The sequence below is a fragment of the Podarcis filfolensis genome, assembly GCF_964270895.1.
Source record: "Podarcis filfolensis genome assembly, chromosome: 5".
Taxonomy (NCBI): Eukaryota; Metazoa; Chordata; class Lepidosauria; order Squamata; family Lacertidae; genus Podarcis; species Podarcis filfolensis.
Genome location: NC_139608.1, coordinates 61115759 through 61143370, shown reverse-complemented (window position 1 = coordinate 61143370; position 27612 = coordinate 61115759). Strand labels below are relative to the sequence as shown.

Sequence of the window (27612 nt, the reverse complement as noted above, 5' to 3'; positions counted from 1 at the left end):
CAAAGAAAGCTGCCAAAGTGGCTGCCACTCTAGTAGGATGAGCTGTAAAGATAGTTGATGAACCATCTTTGGTTCATCAAAGAAGATGATTGGAGAAGCTTCAAAGCTCCATATTCCACCACAATACTAGCTTTAAGCCACCTAGAGAAGGTGGAGGAGTTAACCATTTTGCCCAAGGAAGTGAGGTGAAAGGAAATAAATAAGGAATCAGTTAATCTACACGCTTTAGTCCTTGGGTGCACACCTCACATCTAATGAGTGCCAGGCCTTTTCCAATGGGTGAGCAGGGTTGGGACAAAATGTAGGGGAAACCAACTCTTGCTGAACATGGAATCTCAACAGAATTTTGGGTAGAAAGGAGGGGATGACCCTGTCCTTGTGGGAAACACATAAATGCTTTGCTACAGATAGGGTTCCCAACACCGACACTCTATGAGTGGAAAGGACAGCTATTAGAAAGAGTCCATTCTTCTGTGCACCTTCCAATATGATCTGTGCCATCATCTGTCAACATTGCCTTTCTATGTAAGACAAACAGGTCAGTCTCTAGGTAAAAAATAAATGCACATAAATCTGACATCATAAACCACAACATTAAAAAGCTGGATGGAGCAGGCAGCATTTTAACCACCATGGACACTCTGAAAGTGAGCATCTTGGAACAAAACAACTTCAAAGAAAGTCTGCAACATAAAACTGCTTAATTAGAATACATCAAGAGGTTCAAATGCGGTCATTTGTGAACTGAACCTAGACAAACCCTTTTTAGCATATTATATATGTTAATTGGTTCAACAATATGTGATATCAACAACTGTTTTGTGAATTATCACTGTGAATTAGGCAATTACTGCTCTGCGCTTTTCTGTATATCATTTCCCTCTGACCTCACTATTTACAATTCCCCACCCCCTGCCATCCATGCGTATATGTGTATTGGTAATTTGGGGTACGTATGCATCTGATGGAGTGGAGTGTAATCCACCGAAGCTTATGCCATAATACATTTGTTAGTCTTTAACATGCCACAAGATGTTTCGTTGCTTTTTGCTGCAAGGAGCCAACATGGCTATCCCACTGGCAATTAAATTAGTATCTTCAGCAACTGAATTAATATCTTCTAACACTTTCTGGTCTCATTATCATCATCACAAGCTGTGACCATCATCACAAGCTGTGGTCTTTCCTTACCATTTGTTTCTTCACTGGCGTCCCCAAGATTCTTAGGTTTATTTTGGCTCTGAAATGTGTTGCCACAGTATTTTGTTTCATTCATGCTGTAAATATAGAGACAGGGTGGTGAGATAGTTGATTACACACAGACATGCAGGAAAGATTTGTTAGGGAGAAAAGCTCAAATATGAGGTTCAAAGTGCCTGAAATTTTAAAAAAAATTTCATTCAGCTTTTCTTGTTGTGCAGCACAGAACAAAAGTAAAGGAAACAAGACCTAGGAGACCTAAACTAGCACTCCACGTGAACTGTTTCGGACCAGGCCGCAGAGTCTTCTGCAATGTACCATAATAATAAAAACAAAAATTAAACGAAAGTCTGGCAGACATGTCAATGTGCCGTGTTTCCCTAAAACAGAAGGTTGGAGTCTGCAACCTGAAGCGTATGTAACCTGAGGTACCACAGTAGTTGTGAAATTTCCTTTGTTGTTCTTTCTTTCGCCCAAAGAAGCATGCAATATAAATTCCAGAGACATTCCTAGCTTTCTCCTCAATAGTCAATCCACAACACATTTTCAGTTATGTCTATAAAAGATGTTCTGAACACAGTAAAACCTGATAAAAATGTGAAAATACTTCTTTTAGAAACTGTATTAACACCACCCCAACACACACACATTTCTCTCTTTTATACAAAAAGCCATTTTCTGAAACATTGCCAACAGTATATTATCAGTCTTCATTAAAGCCTCCTATGTACCACATTAGTCATGAGAAACATTAAGCAAAACTAGAGGCATTCATGATATAAACTGTTATGAAATGCCAACCATATGTTTTGAGTCATCTTTTTCTTTTTGCACTCAACACCGAAATTAAGAAATATCTTCATTATACTCTTAATGAACTTTTAAAGTTAGATACACTATAACTAGGCTCTAGAGAACAAACTGCATAGTATGAACAAGAGAGATTCCATCTTGATTGCACGGCAGCTTGCAGTCACAACTTCTGAGTGGTTTATAGCCTCTCATGGGTTTATTCATTTTTACATCAGAACGGTCATGTTTATGTCCATACAGATATACCAGCCAATTCAAGCTCCTGCATAATTCTTAAATGCTAAAATCCTTTCCTTTTTAAAAATGCATTTCCCACTTGGTTAAGTTTCCCTGACTTAATAATTAGATGAAATGTCAGGATCCGACCCAGGAATGGTAGTTTAGGAGTCAATGTCAAAAGGCAAGGAAGTTCATAGAATCACAGAACTGTAGAGTTGGAAGGCGCTGCGAGAGTCATCTAGTCCAACCCCCTGAAATGTAGGAATGTCAACTACAGATGGCCAGCCAACATTTGCTTAAAAACCTCCAAGAAAGGGGAGCCCACCCATCACCCCCTGAAGCATTCTGTTCCACTGTCAGACAGAAAGTTCTTCTTGATTAATTGGAATCGCCTTTCTTGAAACTTGAATCCATTGGTTCAAGTCCTACCCTTCAGAGCAGGAGAAACCAAGCTTGGTCCATCCTCCTTGTGACATCTCCTCTCAGTTTCCTCTGTCCCAGGCTAAACATACTCAGCTTCCTCAACCATTAGATCAATGAAGAAGTTCTAGAGAGTTCCAGTGCCTCATTCAGAACTCACGCCAGAGAACAAACGCCAACACATATTCTGACAGATAGCAGAAGAGTCACTTACCTTGCAAATATAACAGTTTTACCATTTGCTGCATCATACAGTTTTGCTAGTAGTTTTTCTTCCCAGAGAAGGTCGCAAAATTTTTCAGAGATTGCATTACAGAAAGTTTTATATTTGAGATCCTTTAAGCTGTAAATATATTTACCTGGTTCAAGACATTTTAAAAAATGTGAATTAAATCGGGAAGGGGGAGACAGCAAATCTCTTACGTGGTTATCAGTATGTTTTGTGAAGCTTTGTTGGGCAAGTTTTAACTGATTTTAATATTGTATTTTTAAATGGTTGCAACCCACCCTAGGACTCATGGTGAAGAGAAGATAAGAAATTGAATAAATAACAAGTTATTGTTCCTTTGATCAAGGGAATGTCCAAAGCACTTGAATTTTGATTTAAAATGAAATATGGGGGGGAAATACCCCAACTAATTAAGGTATAGGGCTAAGTAAACAATCTGTCACTGGGAAAATATAGTTCACCCAAATTAGTATGCCTATTGCAGTGTGAAGTATCACATATGAATGGCTGCACCAATTATCGCAGCAACTGACTGGCTACATTACTGATTATGTGACCTATTCTCTCCTGCATGCCTGTAACACTTTGTGAAAATATTTTAAGGAGGGCACAAGCTCAAAGATCCATCTCATGGTAAGTGACCCTGGGACCGCTTACCATGTCTCAGCCTAACCTACTTTACAAGGTTGTTGGGATGATAAAATCACGTAACACCTGTATTGAAAGACCTACATTGGCTCCCAGTATGTTTCTGAGCAAAATTCAAAGTGTTGGTGCTGACCTTTAAAGCCCTAAACGGCCTCGGCCCAGTATACCTGAAGGAGCGTCTCTACTGAGGTCCAGCTCCGAGGGCCTTCTGGCGGTTTTCTCACTGCAAGAAGCGAAGTTACAGGGAACCAGGCAGAGGGCCTTCTCGGTAGTGGCGCCCACCCTGTGGAATGCCCTCTCATCAAACAACTATCTGACGTTTAGAAGACATCTGAAGGTTTTAATGACTGATGTTTTAATGTATTTTTAATCTTTTGTTGGAAGCTGCCTAGAGTGGCTGGGGAAACCCAGCCAGATGGTCGGCGGGGTATTATTATTATTATTATTATTATTATTATTATTATTATTTATTATCATCGTCATCTTAAGTTCCTTGATGGAAGGGCAGGATACAAATGTATATAAATAAAACAAGAGCTTCAAAAACAGACATTCTTATCTAGAATAGGCTTTCCCCTTTACACAGATGAAATCAGATGAAGAAAGAAATCAGAACCACTGGAACTATTCAGGTCATGTTAAAAACAAAAACCACTTTCAATGGTACATGAGAACTCTTGGGATCTGCACATGCCAACTTTAATTAAAAATAACCATCAAGACCATGCCTTGCACAAAGCTACCAGAATCTCTATTTGAGCATGGTCTAGAATATATCTTTGCATCTATGATGTGATTCCAAGTATTAAATGCCTACCTATGGCCAGAGCTTCAACTGTATTCATCAGATGACTACCAGATCCAACCATCTCTTGGATAAGATGCACCACTTTCTTCAAGAAATTTTCGTTTATCCCATTATTATGGAGAGAGGTTTCCAGGTTCAGTGAACAAGGAGGACTTGATTCCCCAGAGGCATGCGACGAGTGATTTGATAAAGGGTCATTATTCCTTGCATCTGTATTGCATTCCTCACAAAACGTTAGGGACAGATTCTTTTCAGGATACCTGGTTTGAGGCTCTTTATTAACTGTAGTTAGGGGTAAACTATTAATCTTCAGTTTCATGTCCAGACATTCATGCCGTGCGTTACTAGTCTCGCAATTCCTCAGACGGTTCGTGGGTGAAGCGTTTTGCAACGCTTTGTCAACATCATAGTTCACTATAGAATCCGAAAGGAGGACGTGTAAACTGGGACAACAACTGTAAGCTGTTTTTGAATGAAGAGGCTTATTTGGTATTTGCTCTGATATAGCAATCTGGACTGGTACGAGGGTTAACACCCTTGTGACTGGGTCCTGCTTCAAAAGGAAATTGTTTATAAAAGCCATACTAGAAGACACAGTGCAGTTAGGATCGCTTGAGGAAGGACACTTCCCTTGAGAAGGACATGAGGCTTCAGAGAATAAGGGTAATTTTGCCATGCCTGAGCTAGCACTGCTTGTTTTTGGCTCCTCTGCGCCAGTCGGAAGTGATGCCTCCAATCCCTGTTTATCCTGCTCCAGAATACCAGATGTAGTAACGCAGACTGCTGGCAAATCAGAGTCCTCATCCATCTTGCTTTCAGAATCAATATTTAAACGTATTGAATTTTTAAAATCCACAGGCACACCACTTTCCATAGTCATTCCACATTGTATCACTGAGGATGCAGCAGTACCTCTGAAAAACAAGATACTTTATGCAAAACAGTTGCAGGAATTTGACACATCACATTGACCCATCCACAATCTGCTGTACTCTTACCTTCCACACCAAAGTCTTCTTAATACAGTCATACCTCATGCTATGTCCACTTCATGTTACGTTCTTTCAGGTTACGTCCCGCGGCACCCCGGAAGTACCGGAAAGGGTTACTTCCGGGTTTTGCCGCTCGCACATGCGCAGAAGTGCAAAATGACATCATGCGCATGCGCAGAAGTGGCGAATCGCAACCCGCGTGTGCGCAGACATGCCGCTGCGGGTTGCATTCTTTTCATATTGCAAACTTATCCAGAACGGATCCCGTTTGCAACCAGAGGTACCACTAACTGTTTCTGTGTTTCAGTGACAACTCTGAACGTATCTACTCTGAATCCCCTCCCTAGTTCCTGTTTCATCTTTGTTGTTATTTGCCCTATATACGGCTAAGAAAAGACCTAATAGAGGTTTGTAGAACTTTAACTTGCATGGAGCAATGTTTCTCTCCCAATATAACAATCAAGCTAATTCAATTAATTTTATTGGTAGTAGGTTTAGAACATATAAAATATTTTTCTCTCCCACAGAATGAACAATCTTACAATTAATTACCAAAATGTAATGATGGATACCAGCCTCAATGACTCTTAATAGGTGCATCAATAGCTATTAGGCATGGCAGTTAAGATGAAATGCTGCTTTCCTTTTTAATACGGATGTAAGAGAAAATTGTTTCAAGGTGATATCAACAAGGTACATTACTTCTCATACATTAAGCAAAATAAAAATCAGTGTTTGAGTCTGAAGAGTTAGAAACAGCCAAAACAATGAAAGGAGGTTTTTCTTTTGTAGTAGGAATGGCCCACTATAAAAGTATTGGGGAAAGGGTGGGAGTAATAATTCTACTGCAAACAATTCTTAAAATTATACCTGTGGGAGATTTTGCAGTCAAACCTAACAAGGCATGTCTATGCTAGTTAGTAAATGGAGTGGTTAAGGACCACAGAACTGTAAATTGCTAGAGAAGACTTGGCTAGGTCATGCTCCCTCATCTTCAGGGAGGGAGGAATAAGGGTTGTTTCCTGTTTCCACACCCCTCCTGTTCGAACCATGTAACTGACCAGAGGCGTGAGGCTGGAACTCCCAAGCTCCAGAAACCAATTTTGAAAACCATCTTTTGTATTTTTGTACTCAGTAAGTTTTTACCTGTGTTGTTTCTGCTGCAGCACTGAATGATGCATGAGTGACCTATGATTGCTGTAAGTAAAATAATTAAACTTACAGCAAGTTTGTGGTCTTTTCACTGAGAGGGGGTAGAAGCATGAAGATCACACTGTGAGCATTTAATACTGGGATATTTAAAGGTCTAGCACCCTAAATTTCCTGCGCTTTGCATCTGATGTCAAAACTACTGGTGTGGTATTTTTCTTATAAATAAGGCACTGTTTCAATTTATGGCATTAAAATGAAATTCCTCTTCCGACAAAGTATAGCCTCAAACACACGTTAGCAAAATGGAAATTCCATATGACGGTACCACAGCTATTGAAAATGCCAAGGATGGACATCTGACTTGCCTCCGTGGGCAATCTGCATGATTCTTGGTCTGATCTAGTAATCCTTATGCTCTTATTATACTAGAAAAAGCAGGAAATCTACATGGTGCCTTGCTGAAAAATGATGTTCAGAACACCAAACCAAGCCAAAATGGCTTCATCTCCGTCAAAAAGAAGGAAGAATATTAAAACAATACTAAAATCTCATTTTGCATTGCATCAAATACAGCATATTACTTTCTGGACATTATACCAACTCACTTACTTTTTAATATCAATGTTTTGATGTAGAATAATAGGCTTGAAATGGGTTGCTGTAGAAGTGAAAGCACTTGGCAATATGGTACTTTCTCTGTTCAAAGAAGGCTGGCAGGGGACTGGTCCTTTCACTGCTATCAGTTTGCTTTCATTGCTCATAGGTAAAAATCCTGAATATGCAACAAGGTGAAGACAAAGACAAAAGTCTGCATTTAGCATAAAGGCAGGATGTACAATTGCTTACATAAGAAAAATATTTCCAACATGACTGGACACATTACCTAATGGCGTCTTCCCAAAATAAAAATGCAGGAATGCCTACAGGTGTACTCACCTAAGTTTTCATCCACTGAACTTCTCTCACTTTGTAAATCAAAAGGCATGCTATCATTAAAAGAATCCGCTTCTTTGAAAGCCTAACAGCCAAAGAGTAAAAAACAAAAAAACACAAATGCATTATAAATTGTCTTTTAAAGCACACAGTGATAAAGACAAACATTTATTTGCTCAAGCTTTCTTCTGCTCTTTCCTGAGGGCTCAACACATTTAATACTTTCAATTTCTAAGGAGTCAAAAGAATAAAAGCATAGAGCGAAGTCCTTGAGCCCAATGTCATTTATATTTCTAGACCAGCCATAATTGTTCCTTCCTATTGTGAAATATTGTTGAAACTTGCTCTGGATTAATAATAGCTACATTTTCTGCACATATTCCCTGGAAGGAATGCATCACCAGGTTTGAATCCCCCCACTCCCAAAAACAAATGCACCAGAAATAAAAGGACGTGTGGAATGTGGCATTTAATTTCCCAAATGCACTGGGAGGTTGGGGAGAAGTCGAATAAGCAATTGTAGGTCACTAGTACACTTCTTGGTCATTTGAGTCAACTGGCAGACAAAATGGCCGTTGTCAAAGTCCAAGGCTACCCTAAAACCACTGAGGGTACTTATCATTTAAAAGTCTAAACATCTCTTGGTCATATTCCAGCATGCTCCAATTCTGCTGCCATAGCAACAAGCAAGAAAAGCAAAGAGGGAGGATGCTGTCTTTCCAGGCACCTCTTTCCCACAGATTCTTGCCATTTTTGTAGAACAAGTTCTTTAATCAGGAGAGCCACTAGCCTGGTATACCAAACTCTCTTTCTGCTCTAAAAAATACCCTTATTTGAGCCAAGCATAGCGTTATGTGGCTCCTGGGTTTTTAATTAATGGAGCTTGAACACTAGAAGCCAACGCTGACCTCATACAGTTTGACTCATACAGTTTGAAACTGTCAGCTTCCAAAAAGTACAGTATAGATTCCAGCATAATACAAGGCCAGGAAAGACTAGACAGTAGAAAGAGGTTTGAAGGAATGCAGCGCAAGAGCTACTCAGAGAACATAAGCTATTCTCATCCAGGCTTGTTTTAGAAACACATCAAAACAAACACAATTCTGTATTGGTATTATTATAATATTATATTATTTTGAGTCACAATACCAATTGCATTGGGGCATTCAGTGCATATTATACATTCATTTTATACAGAGTTGTGTTTCTTTTGATTATATTCTATTCTTTGTATAGAAACACAACACAAAACAGAGAAAATGTTAAAATATGAGAGCATTCCATGTTGATGTGGGAGCAGTGGAAATAAAGGTGGAGGGACAGCCAACACAAAGATTTCTAATTGGGCATCTGCCACCAAGTCATGCCCCAACAGCACTGGTTTGAAAATTACTAGCTGATGAAACTTTTCCAATTGGGAGGTAGGCCAGTTTGCAGAAGAGCTACTCCCAGTATATAAAGCAGGCAGGATTCTGTAACACATCCAAAGCAGCTCCAGATATTGCAGCAAAATGTACAATGCTGACAGAAATCTTAACTTGTCTTTAATTAAGCAAGAGTTCCATGGACAATGGAGGAGATGTGCTCCAAGATATTTGAGATATGGTACATCTTTAATGGTTTTTGAACAGCCAACGCTAGTGCTTCTATGGAGTATTGTTACTGTAGATGTGGTTGTTAGGATTCAGGAGCAGTTTACATAAACATGAGAGAAGGTTTACACGTTTACATATGGAGTTAAAAAGAAATCTTAATTAAATTGATCTGTTATGTTAATTCTATTTAACCAAGGCATTGCAGAAATGGGAGGTGACAGAAGAGTTTCATGGAGCCAAATCTAGTTCTAAGAAGCTTTGTGGAAATTCTCATTTATTTATTTATTTCTGAACACATGAAGGTAAACACTCATACCTGAAAGGCAGATCTGGTTAAACATGCCAGAACCTTCTTGCTGCTTATTCTTTGTTCAAGAAGATAGCTATCACATGTCTAGAAAACAGCATTTTGTTGTTGTTGTTTTAAAGAAATATTTATTAAGATTTTACAAAGACAAATATACAAAAACACATAATAAAAAAATAAGTAAACATACAGAAAAAATAAGAAAAATTAAAAACAATTATTTTTCATAACTTAAAACTCATTTGCTTGTTTCTTTGACTTCCTCACACCTCCCCTTCTTGTATTCCCATTTAAATAATCAAATCAGCAAATCCTTACCCTCTTTCATAGAAAACAGCATTTTGAAGTGTTTAGTATTAGACAGAGGATAGGTGCAAAAATTAGAAATAATTTTGCAAATAATTTTAAATTTAGGAGTATTATTTTATCACAACTAATCTGAAGTTGCTATATTTCAATATTGTTTTTAAACAACAACAAAACACCACACCTTGGTTCTCAATGGAGCCACTAAGGAATGAAATCGAGTACAGTTATCAACTCCCTTTTTTAGAGTTGTTACCAAAGAAAAAAGAAAAAAGAAAAAAGAAATTTATCTTCAGTACCAGAATAATTTGCAGGAATAAAATACATTTTTACAATTTTTGGAAAAAAAAGGAAATTGCTTAATTTAAATCACCTTAATTGCATCTGCCAGAGAAGGCCTGTCTTCTGACTTTCGTCTAGCCATATCCAGAAGAAAATTCTTCAGTTTCCTTGGCAACACTATTTTGTGATCAGGTGGGAAATTATGTTTTGCAACTCTCCACAAAATTGCAGCAATACAGTAAATACAGACCTGTTGGAAATGGCACAGTGAATAGGCAACCAAGTCACTGGACGACTCCCACTCAGATTGAACCCTGCTCTTAAATACATATACTTAAAGCAGCCAATTTCAGGTCTCCAGCGCAAGGATGGGTATTCACTAAAAGCACAATCTACAAATGGCTGTGCTGACATTCCTGCCGGCATCAGCACAGGCAACTGAGCAAACCCCAGGCATACCTGAGGTCAGGGCACAGCATAGCATAACTATGCACCTTCCTTCATGGTCACCGAAAGCATGCCACAAGCACACGTTGGTCACCACTGACTTAGTACCACTGAATCGTCAGTTCTGAAAGTAACACAAAAGCAACCTGGAGGGAGAAAGCACTGTTGCAGTTCAAGACTTTGGAGGTATCTAAAATCTGACTAGATGTGCTGTGTAGAACAGACATAACATAGCAGAATAACACAAAGCCTCCAAAAAGAATTAAAGCTTACAAAATTAAATAGGAAAAGGTTTGTAAAATAGCATAGCTGGATATGGGGAGAGGGAAAAGAAAAGGGAAGCGGGAAAAGAAAAGGGAAGCTTTCTCATTGCGATGTTCACACAATGATAATGCAGACAGCAATCTGCAGCAGCAATGAATGCTCCCTGTCAATGTGCCATACATTGTTTTCCAATATACAGTGGTACCTCTGGTTAAGAACTTAATTTGTTCCGGAGGTCCGTTCTTAACCTGAAACCGTTCTTAACCGGAAGCACCACTTTAGCAAATGGGGCCTCCTCCTGCTGCCATGCCACCAGCGAGTGATTTCTGTTCTCATCCTGAGGTAAAGTTCTTAACAGAGTCTGTAACCTGAAGCGTATGTAACCTGAAGTGTATGTAACCTGAAGTGTATGTAACCTGAGCTACCACTGTATACAATATTTCATATTTGGGTGTAGGAGATATTGTACTCAAAGCGCTAGCTTGAGATGAGAAGCGTATGTGCAACAAATGCATATATATTGCACATAAAACATCTGATCAGCATAGGAAAATGTTCCATTAATTATTAACTGCCATTAAGATAGCAAAACAGAAGAAGTCAATTTCGCCCATGCTCTTGGGGCCAAACTAAACTTCACATTTTGTCACATAGTTCGTGGTCGCAGAGCCTTGATTAAACAAATAGCAGGCACTGGGGGCAAGGGACCCAAATCAGAACCATAGTGTGAGGGGAGGGAAATTAACCCTTTGCCCCACTTTGGTTTCAGGCACCCTCAAGTCAGCTATTGGCAATGGAGGTCTGATTCCCATTAGAGCGACAACAAGCTCTAAAAAAACCCCACCATCACCACCCATGCCATGGTCTCAGTGCAGCTCCTCTGGCTAGACCATGGGTAGGCAAACTAAGGCCCAGGGGCCGGATCCGGCCCAATCGCCTTCTGAATCTGGCCCGCAGACAGTCCGGGAATTAGCATGTTTTTACATGAGTACAATGCATCTCTGGGTTATTTGTGGGGCATAGGAATTCGTTCATTTCCACCCCCAAAAAATATAGTCTGGCTCCCCACAAGGGACAGTGGACGGGCCCCCTGCTGAAAAAGTTTGCTGACCCCTGTGCTAGATGCTGACTATTAACAAAAATGAATTGAGAAATACCACACTACATAACAAACATTAAGCCTAGTTTGGTCTTTGTATTCTCCAAACGCAATTACTCTAAAATTAACCAGAACAACATATTGTGCTACCACTTGGCATTTTTTTCAAAACATTCACAAAATGATGTTAATTTGAAATGTTTTTAAAATATAAAAACTTTACTTTGCACTATTGTTTACAGATCTCGAGTACAGTGCCACAACTTTCACTTTCAGCTATGGCTCCCCTTTATCACATACACAGCCCAACAGGACAATGACAATAATCCACCAACAGCATACAAATCAATATGGCTAACCTGATCCAAAACACCCACCCACCTCACTCACACACGAAAACAAAGATCACCACAGCCAATCACAAACAAACAATCACACCCTAGGCCAACCCCAACCTCTCTCACCACCAAAGGAACACAAGTGAACAATACAAGCACGCTGACACCAAACTCTACATACATTAAGCATAATAGAAACACCGCTACCCGACCCCACCCCCATCCATCTCCCCTCCCTCCACCCCCTTTCTTTTTTTTTCTTTTTTCTTCTTCTCCCCCTAATGCCTCAACAAATGAAACGGATTTGTAAAAATGTTACATAGGGAAAAAAATACGAGGCATTACACTTACACTGTAAAACAAGAAAACCCTTAATAAAATATTTTTTAAAAACAAAAACTTTCACTTTCAGTTTTGAGTTTGCCTCAAGCTACAATAAATGAAGTCTATTGTCACAGCCAAACCTGTACTGCTTGAACTAGAAGCTAGAAAGCAGGTGTGGCATTATTAATTATAATTAATATTTTTTTGAAAGAGTAAAACAGGAGCAGCAAGAATCCCCAATCCAAATTAGGACATAATGGAACAAAAGGTTAAACTGCCTCTTACATACACATACACACAGGGAGAGATTCTAATCCAGATAGGAAAGCCCTTGCAGCAACTACCGTATTTTTCGCCCTATAAGACGCACTTTTTCCCCTCCAAAAATGAAGGGGAAATGTGTGTGCGTCCTATGGGGCGAATGCAGGCTTTCGCTGAAGCCTGGAGAGCGAGAGGGGTCGCTGCGCACCGACCCCTCTCGCTCTCCAGGCTTCGCGGACCTCTCCGCAAGCAGCGGGAGCGCTCCCGCTGCTTGCGGAGAGTTGCCTGCATGCCGAAGCCTGCGCGCGCTGAGATCAGCGCGTCCAGGCTTCGCGGACCTCTCCGCAAGCAGCGGGAGCCAGCGCTGGGCTCCCACGGCTTGCAGAGAGCTGCCTGTTTGGGGGCTGGGGTCGGGGGAAGCTCGGGCTTCCCCCGCCCCAGCCCCGCGTCTGGGGGGAAAATAATTTTTTTCCTTTATTCCCCCCCCAAAAAACTAGGTGCGCCTTATGGGACGGTGCGTCCTATAGGGCGAAAAATACGGTAATTACTCTTTAAAAAAATATTAGTAATTGTGTGAATAATGTCAAGTCTGTTTTGATACTTAAGAAAAGGGAAGGGGAAGGGGAAGACTCTTAAATACCTTTTTAGTTGCATTAAATATTCTAGTGACTAAAGAATTGGCTAAGCAAAAAGGTTTGCCTAATTTTTTAAAAAAGCTTAAAATATTACTCTAAGGTGCCATGGGAAACTACTGTGTAAATATAGTATAAGATGGAGCTAACTTGGTACCACAAGCATCTATGTAAACCAGAAAATGTGCCCATTATTTTCTTTAAAGATGTTCTTCTATTTAACTTTTAAAGGAAACAGCTGTATTTGTAACATGTCACCATACCTTTTCAGTAACATAATCCTCTTCCTCTGTCTCAGGAGCCAAATAAAACATATCATATGAGCCTAAAGTATTAAAAAAAATAACAATCTATTTTAATCTTGGTGACAAAAATAAATAGAAATTCATAAAATTAGCAGCATGCTAAATTACCTTCACTTTCAGGTGGAACAAACTGAACACTTCCATCACTGTTGATCAAGACAGAGTCTAAACACAAGTATGCTGAAAAACAGGTATTTTAAATATTAGAACTGCTGAGAAAATAACAAAGTCTTGCTTTCATAAACTCATTTGTGGGACTGTATATATTCTAAAATAAATTATACTTGAGTCATTCAGAGATTTGTGCTACAGGGATTGTTCAGACAAAAGCAAAACAAAATATAGCAGCAATTAAGTGCATCTAAACATTGTGGGCCCCGCAGTATCACAAAAGATGAAAAAGAGTCTTAATTTATAGCAAGGACTTTGTAATATCATAAGGCAGTACATAATATTCTGACATAATAATGGAAGAAAGTTTGTTAAAAACAAACAAACCTCCTTTCCCAAAAAATGAATGCTCTCCAAGACACTGACTTGCCCCATCTTCCCTTGTAGAACAAAATCTGCCTATTTTGACTTCCTCCCTAACAAAGAGACCCATGAGTAGAAACAAATTTCCACTTGGAGATCTCTACTTCTCAAGTTCAGGTGGGGTGGGATACCCTACATACTTATATCCTTACAACAGATGATGAGCCAGCTGGCTGTCTCAATAAACTCTTAAGGATGGGAATGAGGCACCAGGGTTTTTCCAACAGCCATTGCTCCCTGTCTGACTGCCCAGTGGTATCACAACCATCAGAAGATAGCCTTCTCCTCAGCTGCTCCCACCTCTTGGCATGCCACATAGCACTGGCCATAATTTATAAACCATAGATTAATGTGTACCTCCCGCAAATGCCAATCCACCTTCTCCTCACCAGGGCCCAGACACCTGTTTGCAGAAAGACGTGCCCTTAATGTCAAGATAATGAAATATATTAGTGTAAAAAGAAGAGATTAAGGAAGACCTACCTGGATAAATTGTATAGGTTTCCATAGCAAGCAAGCATTCATGGCATAAAGCCCAGAGCTCATAGTCTTTCAGTGGTTTGTCATACTGTGTTAAGAGACGTTTCAGAAAAACAGACTGAAAACAAAATATTAAGGACAGTTATGAGACAAAAAGCATTTCTGAAGCCAAATTCACTGATTCAAGATCATAGTTTTATTCCTTTTCCACTGGCATATGAAGGGAAGTTTCCCACACAGACAAAAATGAAATTAATAGATATATACAAAGAACCAGGAGAAACTTAAAAATGTAACTGGTTCCACTGTAGAGCTTTCCAGCTATTATAGTGTTTAGGGAAAGTAGGGGAAATGTCTGACCATTTGCACAACAACTGGGACCTCTGTTGATTAGCAAATGCTACCTAATGTATCCTGTTTAACCTCTCCAAATCTAGCAGCATTTCAAGAGGGTCTCAACTTTCGAAATAAGATTCAATTGAAATTAAACTTTGTAAAAGACAACAGAAGAGGAGAATAGGCTATTTTTGTCCTTAATAAAACTCCAGTCTATTCTTTGCAACATGTCAGAACCTCTTCAGCTATATCTGTCATCTCTAACCTGCCTGCTCTAAAACTTGATCTACCTTGGCAGCTGTGCTTTGTACATCTTACTTTAAAAGCTTCATCACTACTTAGAGCTCTCCTGTGAAACAAGCAAAAATGATATGGAAAGATAAGTATTTTGTGGCAAGCCTTTTATTCCCAGAATATAAGAAACATCGCTAGCGAAGTTAGCAGGATATTAACTTACTGCTCCAACAAAAAGATTGGTATTACTTATATATTTCACAGAAACAGGTTGATAGCACCGAGAGCCAAACTACAAAGTCAGCAATCTCGCATGGTGTTTTCTGTTGCTGGATTCTTAAGATGTCAAGACTGTAAGAGCTCTAGCTTTAACTGCTGCCATATGACAAAAAAACCCCTATATTTATAAAACCAACATGCCAAGCAGAAGGCCTTACCTTTTCCCTGACCTGCTCAATTTTTAATATTCCCTTTTCTTTTCTTTATACAAAAGGCAGCATTTGACTCTCCAGTAAGACATCAGAGGGGTTACTAAGAAGTTTACTGAACATTAATTACATGTTACTGCAAACTCATATTGCAGCACAGGATAAACATGTCTTTGCTGATCCACTGAGGTTAAAATTATCTGCCTTTTATGCATCCTTATAATACTAAAGCAGATGTCAAAACACTTCAGACCTACCATCCCTTTATAGGTGAGCTGCATAAAACGTAATTGTTATAAAGGGATAAATCAAAACCAAGCACTGAATTTCAGGGGTTTGTTTTTTAAATGAAACAATTCTTGTCGCTTTTGTTTAAAATATATTTGCTTTGTTCCTTTGTTTAAAAACATCAAAAACAATTTTACTGCAAGACCAAATCACAGAGTAATTTTTTCGGATACTCTTTCCATGAATACATCTGAATGCAGGACATTTAGAACATGGTCATTTTTCAGAGGGGAGACTGTAGCTCACCTATCGCAGACCTACAATCAGCACCACCCTTAACAAATTTAAATTCCCAGGATGTTTTGGAGGGGAAGCCATGTGTGTTCTAAAATGTCCAAATTGTATGGTGTAATGTGACCAAATTCCCAGTGTTGCGTTTGTAGCGGGGGAGAAGCAAAGCAACCATGATTTCAGCAACAACATGCATCAGCACCCTATGAGTTCACCTTTATACCAGTTACAGGTAGGTTGCCGTGTTGGTCTGCCGTAGTCGAAACAAAATAAAAAATTCCTTCCAGTAGCACATTAGAGACCAATTAAGTTTGTTATTGGTATGAAAGCTCATACCAATAACAAACTTAGTTGGTCGCTAAGGTGCTACTGGATGGGATTTTTTTATTTTGTCACCTTTATACCAGTTTAGCTTAACTGTAGTTTAAGGTGATGCGCAAATTTTACTTGGTTTTCACTTCTGTCACTTTAAAGGGTTTAAGGGCACTGGCACAAAGCAATAGAAAGAATGCACACACAAGCTATAGCTTCCCACACTAAACACTCTAGCAACTGCATGAAAAGAGATGAGATATAAAGGCTGGAATTATGTAGGTTAGAGGAAAAAGGAGCTCCAGTCATGCTTGAATTGATAAAAGTGTTTATTTGAGAATTGCAAAGAAAAAGCCATTTAAAAGAATTCTAAAGATACAGTTTTGAAGCCAGCAGGCAAACAGGTTTGGCAATGTTTGGCAGAGAATAAAGAAAGCAAGGTTATAGCATAAAGGAAGGCATACTAACCACTTAGGAAATGCAGAGAGGCATTATTTATGGGACAAAACAGTACACCAAAACCAATGGACTGGACTCCAATGAGCACACCAAAGTCTGCACAAGAAGGGGGATTTCTATATTCTCTAAGGTCAAGAAAATGTCACACACACAAGCACTACATTTTAAACACCACCTCCAGCATTGAGGAGAATAGGGAAAGCTCACATGGAGCTGCATGAATCGAAGTCAGCTGCAAAAGGAGCTGCGTGATCAAAGTTACAAAATGATTCTTGTGCAACTTATGAGAAATGGAATCCCCAATCTAGGAAATGCATGCCACAATGGAAAAGATCATTGGTATTGCAAAGCCTTTGAAAAATTAGTGGTAATATGTAATTTGGTGGTGGGTGAGGGAAATCAGAAAGTAATGCCTATGTACCTTATGGCACCCAAAACTGTAGAATAAAGGGAAGCTAAACATGGATTGCAATAGATTTCAGTTAAAACAAAACAGGATAGCACTGCTTACTATTTCACCTTTCCCAATAAACCTCTATATAATTTCAAAAATATCCTCTTTCATGGCAATACCCTGCTATTGTATCTCAATATCCTTGCATCTCAACAACCTTGCATAGATATAATTTCAGTTATTCAGGATGAAAGGGTTAGTGACAAGAATCAGAGACGCCTGTATGTTACAAAAGATTGCTGATACCAAGTTCTAATATGCAACCTTGTAGTCTCTTGCCACAATGCAGCAGTCTCTAAAATGTCTCACACCTTCATTTGGGGCCAGATAAAACAAGTTTGCAAATGCTTCTAAAGCAGTACTACTAGAAATTCTAGATTTTGTTTATTTGACTCTTCCTAGTGGTGAACAATTTCTTATACAAAATTAACCAGCAGAGAAGAAAGCTAACCATAGCACTCAATGTTCAAGTTTTCCGTTCTGCAAGAATCACACCTCTTATTTACCAAACCTTACTCAAGCTCATGCAAGTGAAACACAGGCGGGGGGGGGGGGGAGAACATTTGCTGGAAAAGTAATCTTCTCCATCTCTAAGATGGGGACTTTAACGTAAATATCTTCACATTGAGTCAAACTAATTTAATTCATATATATTAGCCAAAATCAGCAAAGAATTTTGAACCTACTTATGAATCTACTAATTTTTAATATCTCAATGTATGCTATGACAAAGAAGAGAGAGTGTATCATAATACACACATAAATTAATGACACTACAGCAAATATATGTTTAAACTGATTTAAAATCCTCCACATTGCTGCTGTCATTATAAAGCAAGTCATTCAGATGGAGCCATTCACCACTATTGGTGCATTACTCTCATAAATCTTTCTTGGACAATTCACAGTGGTGGCAGGGAGGAGAGGGCAGATTGCTCAACTGCATGGTAAGGCACTAAATAAGTAGCTTGCCAAGGCCACACGACACTAACTTAGCTGCAGAAAAGAAACCAGAGAATTTATTTCTTACAAAACTGACTCCAAATTGAGTGACTCAGGATGATTTCTATCTGCAGATAATTACCTTTAATTTATTCTGACAAAAGTATAGTGCAATTTAAATCTATAGTACTAGTTCAATTCAATTAAAGTTAACCGTACAAATGTCAAAACATCAAAGGCTCACCAACCACACACCTCAGTTCAGATCCTTACTAATTAAATCCTTTGGTAATAATGAAAGTGCTCAACTAATTGCTGCTGACTATAGTGCACGCACAATGTAAGCGAGTTACGACGTTTCCAAGGAAGACAACCCTCTCCATTCCCCAAAATTAACTATGTCCCTTCAATGGCACATTTAAGACAATTTTTAAAAAGAAGTTTCTGTTTCTACTACCTGCTTGCTGTTTCTCATTTCTGACTCCCCGCCTTCATATTGTTTCTCTTCAACATAATAGTCTTTCATCTCACTGTGATTTTGTTCTGGAGAACTTAGCAGGCTTGAGCTACATCCATTTTCATTAAATGTTCTAAGCCCCGTAGTCATCCTGTTAATATGCAACAGACTGCTTTCATTTGACCTTGCGGAAGTTTCTCCACAGTATTCCCATGATTTATGGTTTTTTAGTATCTTGCAGTCAGAATTTGATTTGTCTGGTTCATAGTTGTTTGAAGTTTCAGAGCCCATACAAGTGTATGGAAGAATATATGCTTTTTTATCATTGCAGGTTGGCTTGTGGATTTGATAAGATACTTCCGGGCTCTTGTAAAATTCGTCTAAATTATTATTTGGTTCCTGGAAATCTGCTGCTTTTAATCCAAGTTCATGATTTCCATCACAATGACTTAAGTTTCCCTCTAAAGTAGCATTCTCATTATTATTGACTTGAGATAATGACCTGGGCTGTAATGGATATTGTTTCCTTGTTAGTGGTCTGCTGTGACTTACAAAGGGGAAGAAAGTTCTTGGGTCTGTCTCAGATTCAGACGGTAGCTTTGGAAATCCTTTTACTTTCCTTGAGCAGTTTCTTTTTAATGCATCTTCCTCCAACTCACTTGTACATGGCTTTGTGTCTAAGACAAGATTCACACACTTGCTGTTGTTGTTATTGCTGTTCTCTTTACAGTTTGTGACCTGAGCTGAAACATGCTGACAGCAAACATTTCCATGCACTGAGTTGGTTTTAATTTCTTTTATATCATCATTTCTGTCATTCATGGTATACGTGTGAGAAGAATTTCCACCACTCACAACTTCCAAGTCTTGCACCTCTGGAGATGAATGCTCTCTTAAATTGTAATCTGTGCACTGTTCATAAGGTGAAATCCTCTCATAGACTTTTCCACTCCACAAGTTATCACAACTGTCTGGGTACAAAGACAGATGTTCTTATTAAAAACATTTTCGGTTTTCTCCCCCTCCATCTCCTCATCCCATCCAAATTACAAGCAACTTCCACTGATATTACATGCACACCTTATGCTGCCCTACAGTTGGAAAAAGACTGCTATCAAAAGTTGGTTGGCTTTTTAGAGAGAACCAAACCACAGATGGCTTTTAATGCAGGATCCCAAAGGCATTTCAAACCACCTTTCCCCTCCACTATGACAGAAGGTGTTTATACGATAGGCAGCAAATAGCCACTCAACCCAACTGCCCCATTCACATATGTGCTAGTCTGACAATCTCAACATGCAAAATTAGTACAGTGCTAGAGGGTGCGGGACTCTACTTTTGCAGCAGTTGTGCTTAATCCTAAGTATTTGCTAGCAAAACAGGATATATGACTATCATAAAAATATCTGAAAACATGAAATAACAGGAGCATGAAAATTCACTGTAAGTTAACAATGGAAAAAATTTTTTTTTACTTAATACAGTAGAAAGGGACCTGGATTCCTCCCACCGTTTATAATTACTTGGGTTCTGTATCTTTAGCAAGAAAAAATGCTCTTGATTCCATTACACAAATGGGCTACATTATCAAAAGCATACCGTGAAAGGTGCCACATGATTCAATTGAAAGCACTCTTCTTCCAATTGCAGAGAGGCATTGGCAAATATCACTCGAGGAAGAAAGCTTCAGGTTCTCTTTACTCAATGATATGACAGTCTATAATGATAATTGTAAAGTAAAGCGTTTAATACCTAGTTATCATACAGGACATGGACTTCAACATGATACAAGAGATTAGCATTCCCTAGGAAACATCAAGATTTTGCATTTGTGAAGCAAGGCCATTCAGGAGTTGTAAGGGAACATTATTTCCCAACTGTAGCCTTTCTACAAGATTTAGCAGAGATTAATTTGAACTGCAGCATTTTAAAATGTTTTATAACATTTTAATTATAAAATGGATTAATTCAATTAATAGTTCAACAAAGTATTAATTATAATTATCTTTACCAACTGTAAATATATTTAATTAGGCTGATTTGCCTATTTATGAAATTCATTGTTTTTAGTTAAAATTGTGTTCTTCAGACTTGAATTAATAATAAACTCCATAGCCATCATTCATGGAATGTTGTACATGTAGAGAGGTTCATACTCAGTAGCACAGAGCCATGTTTCAATGGTAAATGGGAAGCTACCCTCAAGCAAAGAGAGATATTTTTTCCTTACAGACATTAGAGAGCTCAAACTACAATATCACTTTGTTGAAGTGGCTATCATTGTTTCATTATTATTATTATTGTTTTCTGATACAAGTTGGGAAACTTCAGTAGTCATCCAAACATTATGTGTAGTTAGTCAGTCCCTAAAATTCCAAGGAGAAAAAGTCCCTTATACTTATTTCACTGATGTTCACTTACACCTCCATTCATGTTTTTAGCACATCCTGTCTAGCCCATGCTAAACTGTCATTGGTCAAAAGAAACAGCTAGTGTAAGAAAGGTCATGTGTCCTTACCCATTCCCTTTCCTGGAAACAAATCTGCATTCTCTTGGTAATTCTGCTGAATATGAATACAGTGGTACCTCAGGTTACGAACTTAATTCGTTCCAGAAGTCCGTTCTTAACCCAAAGCATTCTTGACCCGAGGCACGCAATCCTGACATAGGCCTCCCACTGCCCCTGAAGCGGATTGCGTTCGTATCCTGGGGCAAAGTTTGCAACCTGGAACACCTACTTCCGGGTTTGTGGAGTTCATAAACTGAAGCATTTGTAAGCAGGACTGTTCGTAACCAGAGGTACCACTTTACATATAATATTAAGCACATGAGTGCTATTAAGGGAAGCTCTCTTTCCAAAACATTTAGCCTTATTTAAAACAACCACAACCACTTATGGCTTCCAACACAGAAGGTTATCAATTACTCTTGTGCCTAGCATTACAGTATGTAGAATGGTGAGCATCTGTTGTTTTTGTATTGTTGCTGCTACTTTGTCGCTTAGCTGCCACTTTGTTTCAAGTGCTGTGTTGGGCTACTTTGCGTTGGAAATCATTCTTCCCTGTATCACCCCCCTAAACCCTGTATTTACAGTATAACTGCTTTGTCCATCAAGCAACTGCCTTCCAAAAGAGTAACTAAGATATCATTTAAGAGTGGAGAAATGTTGAATGTTAAAGGTGACACATCAGGAAAAGTCAATATGATATGAAAGTTCCCAAGGCAAAAAACCTATCACACACTTTTTTTTTTTTTTTACCTCAATATCTGGTCTCTCTTTAGGACTTTCTTCCTGCATTTGTTCAAGCAAAGCATGCAGATCTTGACTGAATTCTGAATCAGTTCCAGGCTCCATGATATATTCGAGGGCTGCTTTTAGTGTAGCTCCCAAGGAAAAGATATGTGCCTGCAATAATTGGGAAACAGAAAATGAGCACATTGTACAAACTACCATGTGTTCCCACTTAAAACCAAATTAGCTCCATTAAAATGAGCAAAAAGCAGCTTAAGCCGTTTGTGGACCACAGATGAAGTAATACACCTGTAGCACACTTCCCCCACCATATGTAAACACTAGCAGCCATCAGCGATGTGGTTCACTCAAACTGTTTTGAGCAACACTCCATTATCCCCAGCAAGCATAGAAAATAGTACAGGATTATGCAATTATAGTTCAAAAAATCTGGAGGAAACAAAATTGGGGAAGCCTGCACTCAACTTTAATGTTATATCTTAGGCAAAGACCAGCCTTTATATACAACCTATAGTCATATAGTCCCTGAGGGTGAGCAAATTTTGGTAATCCAATTGTACCAAGTGTGCACACCAATACAAGTAAGAGAAGCATTTAAGTATTCCTGCCAATGATCTTGATTGTCCACAGAGGGAAGCAGTTATTATCAGCAACCATGAGTTGGAAGGAGCATCTAAATCATCTCTGAACATTGCATATAATTGCAATGCTTCTGATTTCAGGTAAAAATTGAAAAAAATAAATGATTTGGCAGCATTCCACTAGGTGGAGCTTTCTCCAAGTCTATTAAAACCATTCACTGCAACTTTGACAGTACTGATTAATTATCCGCAATATATGTACACACAGCCCTTTAAACCCTCCCTACCTTTAGTGAAGAAGAAGAAGAAAACTCATCAAAAAGAAAACCCCTGTGTAAGCATCGTTTCACACAAGACAAAAATTTGCTACATGCGAGAAAAGCTGTGTGTCATTCATCATCATCATCATCATCTTCATGCATGCAGGTTAACAAAAGCTTCCAATTCATAATCCTGTACATCAGTTCAGGGATGACTGCTAAAACAAAGTTCTGGATCTATTGAAAAAGGAAGAGAATATACACAGTGGTGGAGTATATGCTGTCTATATGGAAGGCTCCCTGGCACCTCCTGGGAAAAAGGAACTAAGCAGGGATGGGAAAGGACCACACAAAGTTCATGGAGACCTGCTGCCGATAAGTGCATACAGTACAGTAGGTACAGGTGAGCAACTAGGCAGCTTAAAATATCCATATGTGAGGTTTTCACATATGCTTACACTTCCCGTGTAGGAAACGTAGCAGTGAGCAGAGGAGGAATGACTGCTGAGAGGAGTGCAGAAAGAAGACACACCATTGTACCCCTCCATCAGCACAAGTGGATGCCTTCATCTGCCCCAGCTGCAACAAAACATGTTTCTCCTGTATTGGTCTCTGCAGCATCTCCAGCTAGAGCTGGGTGGGTTCACTGCCTGAAACCCTGGAGAGCTGCTATGAGTCAACATAGACAATACTGAGCTAGATGGACCAATAATCTGATTCAGTATAAAGAAGCATCCTATGTCCCTAATTCAATCAGCGTTGTATTTGGAAAGAGAGAAGAACCACAAAATTCCAACTTCATGAAAACACAGCCCCTGCCCCACGCAACCACTGTGTGTATAGGCACTTATAGGCACAAGGAGGTGGTACACAGCAGTTTGCAGTGAGCACACATTTCATGGAGGGCTTTGGCTTCCTTCATCCTAGGAAGTAGTAGCACAGGTTCATTGAAAACCCAGGAAAAGCTGTACAACTATGTGAGATGGAGAAACAGAATCTAAAGTGGAATCATCTACACCAGGCATGTCCAACTTGAAGAAGGCTGTGATCTATGATCCAATATAAAAACTGGCAGTGATCTACCACCCAGGGATGGGGGCAGGGTAGGTGGGCGCGTGACACCTGCTTCCCCTGATGCCAGTTGCTTCCCCTGACACGGCAGGCATGCTCAGCAGCAAAACATCACCTCCTGTGAGAAGAACTTGCTGGTTGCTTCCCTGACTGGGTGCACATGTGGCGTCGCAGCAGCCCCTTGGGCGCATCTCCAGCAGAGGGAATGCCGCGATCTATGAACATTCATCCCACGATCAACTGATCAGTCACAATTGACACAATGGACATGCCTGATCTACACCATAAGTGCTATAATCTGTAGCTTCTGCCAAGCGGAACTGTACTTCATCAGTGACATGATGTCGAATAAGACAAGGACTGCACCAACCAGCTAGCATCTTTCATGACGCAACAGCATATATACATTTCATAATATTTAACAAGGTATGTTTCACATGTTAGTGGCCAGAACAGGTTAAAAAACCTTCCACATCCATGAAAGAAGAGCTGTTGCAATCTATGAACGGTGTTGGCAAAAAGAATTCCATTCTAGATTAATTGCTTTATTTGAAGTAAATAAGTTGAAAAATGCTCCAGACCGGAGTCATTAGCCTCACTTGAGCCTAGAGAAGCATGTCCTATAATAAAGTTTCTAAGGGAATTCAATCTGATTAATGAGAATGCCAAAAAACAATCTCAACATGATACAGTATCCAAACAAAGAGACAAAAGAGCTCTCCATAACTGGAATTGTTAATGGTGAGTAATCAGGTGGTAGGAGAGGATAATCTGAACTTGTAACAAGGTATCAGCTTTTAAAATAGCAAAAATTTCTGCAATAACTAGAAGATCTTAGCAATTCAGCTGACTCATCACCACAACAAATCTTTAAGCTAAAGTTCAATTTCTATCAAACATGTGCAGAATACATAAAGATTCTGCAAGATCATCTAATAGTTTTCTTGGGATATTCTTAACATTGCCTCTTTCCCTGAGAGCAGGCCTTGGAGGTGGCTTGCCAGTTACCACACAACAATCTATTACAATAATAAAGCTATGAACACCCTCAACTTCAGAACTAAACAACAGTTAGTACAACTAAATCGCATCAGAACTAAACAACCTGAAAGACCATTTCTTCCCCTCCACTGTCCGCTAAGAGCATTAAGATCAACAAATGGAATCTGTATTTTCCCCCCCACAGCCCAATGGGCTTTTTCACTGGTGGTATCAGTGTTGTAGAATTGTCTCCCTGCTGAAATGCCACTGGCACCGGCGCTTGTCCAGAAGCTGTAGCTAATAATAAACCTCGGCATTCCATCACATGCAGACCATTGAAGTAAGCTCTGTTTCAACCCTGCCTAGTATCCTCAAGTAAGACTTACCACTTTCTGAATCAATAGTTTGAGCATCTGCAGAAGCTTTGGCCACACCCTGAGTTGGCAAAGCTCATCTGATAGCAATAAAACCCCAAGCCTTTTGTGTCATCAGCACAGTCTTGAGGAATACAGATGCAACAGGAGCCTTCTGTTTCAAGTTTTCACAGATCAAAGGATTGTAGAGTTGGGAGGGACCATGAGGATCATCCAGTCTATTCCAACTCTCTGCAATGCAGAAATCTCAACTAACTCAACCATGACAGATGACCATCCAACCTCTGCTTTACAACCTCCAATGAAGGAGAGTCCACCACCTTCTAAGGGAGTCTATCAGTCTATTCCACTGTCAAACAGAAGTGTTTTTTTCAATACCTGCTGAAAACTGTTCTGTTCCATCAGCTTATACAGGCAATTAAGAATACAATAATAGTTGGCTGATAGATGAAATTTGCTAGCCATGATCTATGACCTTCACTGACAGAAGTATACTCTTCCAAGGCAGCTAACAATAAAAATGCAATCATACAATAAAAATATACATAGATAAAATAAAAAGAGACAACAGCTGCATTTACTATTAATAATATCTTATTATTTCAAATTGCCCTGTTACCATTTTTGGTGAAGGCAATATACAAATCTCTCAATAAAACAGCCCTAGCCAAAATTACCCAAAATGAACAGCAAAAGCAGACCAATAACTCAAAAATTGCTCTTCATGGGAAAGCCAGAAAAAGACAATCTAGTAAGCAAAGAATTCCAAAATAAATGTGTTCTGATTAATAAATCAATTCATTCTGTTAAAGCAAACCAATGTGTCCCTAAATCAAGGTATCTAACCACATTTTATTTTCCTGATGTTCTCGGCCAAGCTTCTGAATAGACCTGTGTTATCTATATAGGGGAGTCAGGTGGACAGAGATTGGTTACTTGGCAGTCAGCTCTCTCCCCTGAAGATACTTAAAGAGCCCCACTGTTCTTTTAATTCAGCAGGTGGTGACAGCTATGAGTCTGTAAGGGAATTTTAGGCTGACTTTAGTACTGGTGCATTATGCTGGTGCAACCCAAAACCCATTTAAATGGGCTTACCTCAGTACTCCCTGGGATGCCAGTTTAAGGGGAAAAATACTCCCTAAAGGGCCCAAGGGCATGCCACAATGTCATATAATAAAGAAGCTCCTAAGAGGGCATGGCACATTTTGCCTGAAGGCAGAGACACAATTTCTCTGAAATCAAAAGCTGCAAGGAAACAAAACCTCACTCAGATAAAAACCCCTTGGCAAAACAAGTCACCACCAAATACATTTTTTTGGAAACTGCCTTATACCAGGTCAGACTATTCGTCTGAATAGTCTTCTGTCTGAGGACTTATTTGCAGATAATAAGATGCAACAGCTTATATACAGAAAGCAGAGTCCAACAGGATGTTCCAAACAGAGACAACTAACACTGATTCAAGTGCCTGAGCTATTTGCATTTTGCACCCCAAAATAGGAAGTGTGGTATGGAAAGGCATTGCTCATACTGGAATTTCTGGCTAGGAGCGAGCACAGTCATATTTCTTAAAAGGAGGGCCAGTCTGACAGTGGTCCATTTGCTCCACTGCAGCACCCTATCACTTACAGTCATCTCTACAGCAGTAGTACCATCAATTCCCTATATGTAGTACAATGTGCAATGTGTGTGGGGGGGGGGGAATGAAAAAGACATAGTGCAGTTGGCACAGATTTATTTTTTAAAAAACTGTTTTGGATAATCCTGAGTTATGCAGGTATAGGCAGGGTTGTAACCAGGATATTCAGGCATATATTTCCACTACTATTTTTCCCGACCAACAAAGGCACCTACATTGAATAAATAGTCAAATATCTTTGCTATGGCTTTGAAGAGCACATAAAAGCCATTCTGGAAGTCACTCTTGGCAGGAAGTCAGGGTACAAATATAATAAACCAAACAACAGTAGCTATGACAACATCGTTAGAAAAGGTGAGCAAGCTGCTGGTCATTGATAGCTGTGTATTAGTTCAAGGATGAGAGGCAGTACTGTATACTCCTGATTACTAACTGCTGAGGATCATGAGCAGGAGAATACGACTGAGCTCATGCTCTGCTCTTGGGCTTCCCGTGGCATTGCCGGCCTCTGAGGGAAATGGTGCTGGACCAGGGAGGCTTGTGGTCTGACGCAGCAGGGCTCTTATTGATGTTCTCAGCTAACCAAAAATGCAAGGTTTAAAACGCTCTTTGAACGGGCAAGTTTCTGATTGCCACTGAAGTTTATTTTGGCCCCAAAGCCCCGAAAGTAGTGAACTAAAATGCAATCCATTAAATGCACCATAAAAACAATCCATGTTCATTT

General features: G+C 39.4%; 1 protein-coding gene across 13 annotated transcripts in view; it reads right to left on the bottom strand.

Moving 5' to 3' along the window:
- The window catches only part of KNDC1 (kinase non-catalytic C-lobe domain containing 1), a 71190-nt gene that overhangs the window by 19432 nt on the left and 24146 nt on the right, over positions 1-27612 (bottom strand). For 11 of the 13 annotated variants that reach the window (XR_014548910.1, XR_014548911.1, XM_083616819.1 and 8 more), the window contains 13 exons: positions 21989-22135; positions 20329-20446; positions 18730-19700; positions 14592-14706; positions 13683-13754; positions 13533-13594; positions 9996-10154; positions 9326-9403; positions 7418-7499; positions 7091-7253; positions 4347-5251; positions 2867-3011; positions 1192-1277 (listed from right to left, as the gene is read on the bottom strand). Coding sequence is in view for 11 of the 13 variants with exons in the window: in XM_083616819.1 (XP_083472945.1) it covers positions 1192-1277; positions 2867-3011; positions 4347-5251; positions 7091-7253; positions 7418-7499; positions 9326-9403; positions 9996-10154; positions 13533-13594; positions 13683-13754; positions 14592-14706; positions 18730-19700; positions 20329-20446; positions 21989-22135 (3103 nt within the window). In the remaining 2 variants the exon portion in view is untranslated. The remainder of the gene's footprint in view (positions 1-1191; positions 1278-2866; positions 3012-4346; positions 5252-7090; positions 7254-7417; positions 7500-9325; positions 9404-9995; positions 10155-13532; positions 13595-13682; positions 13755-14591; positions 14707-18729; positions 19701-20328; positions 20447-21988; positions 22136-27612) is intronic. The other 2 variants (XM_083616816.1, XM_083616817.1) reach the window with 2 other exon arrangements.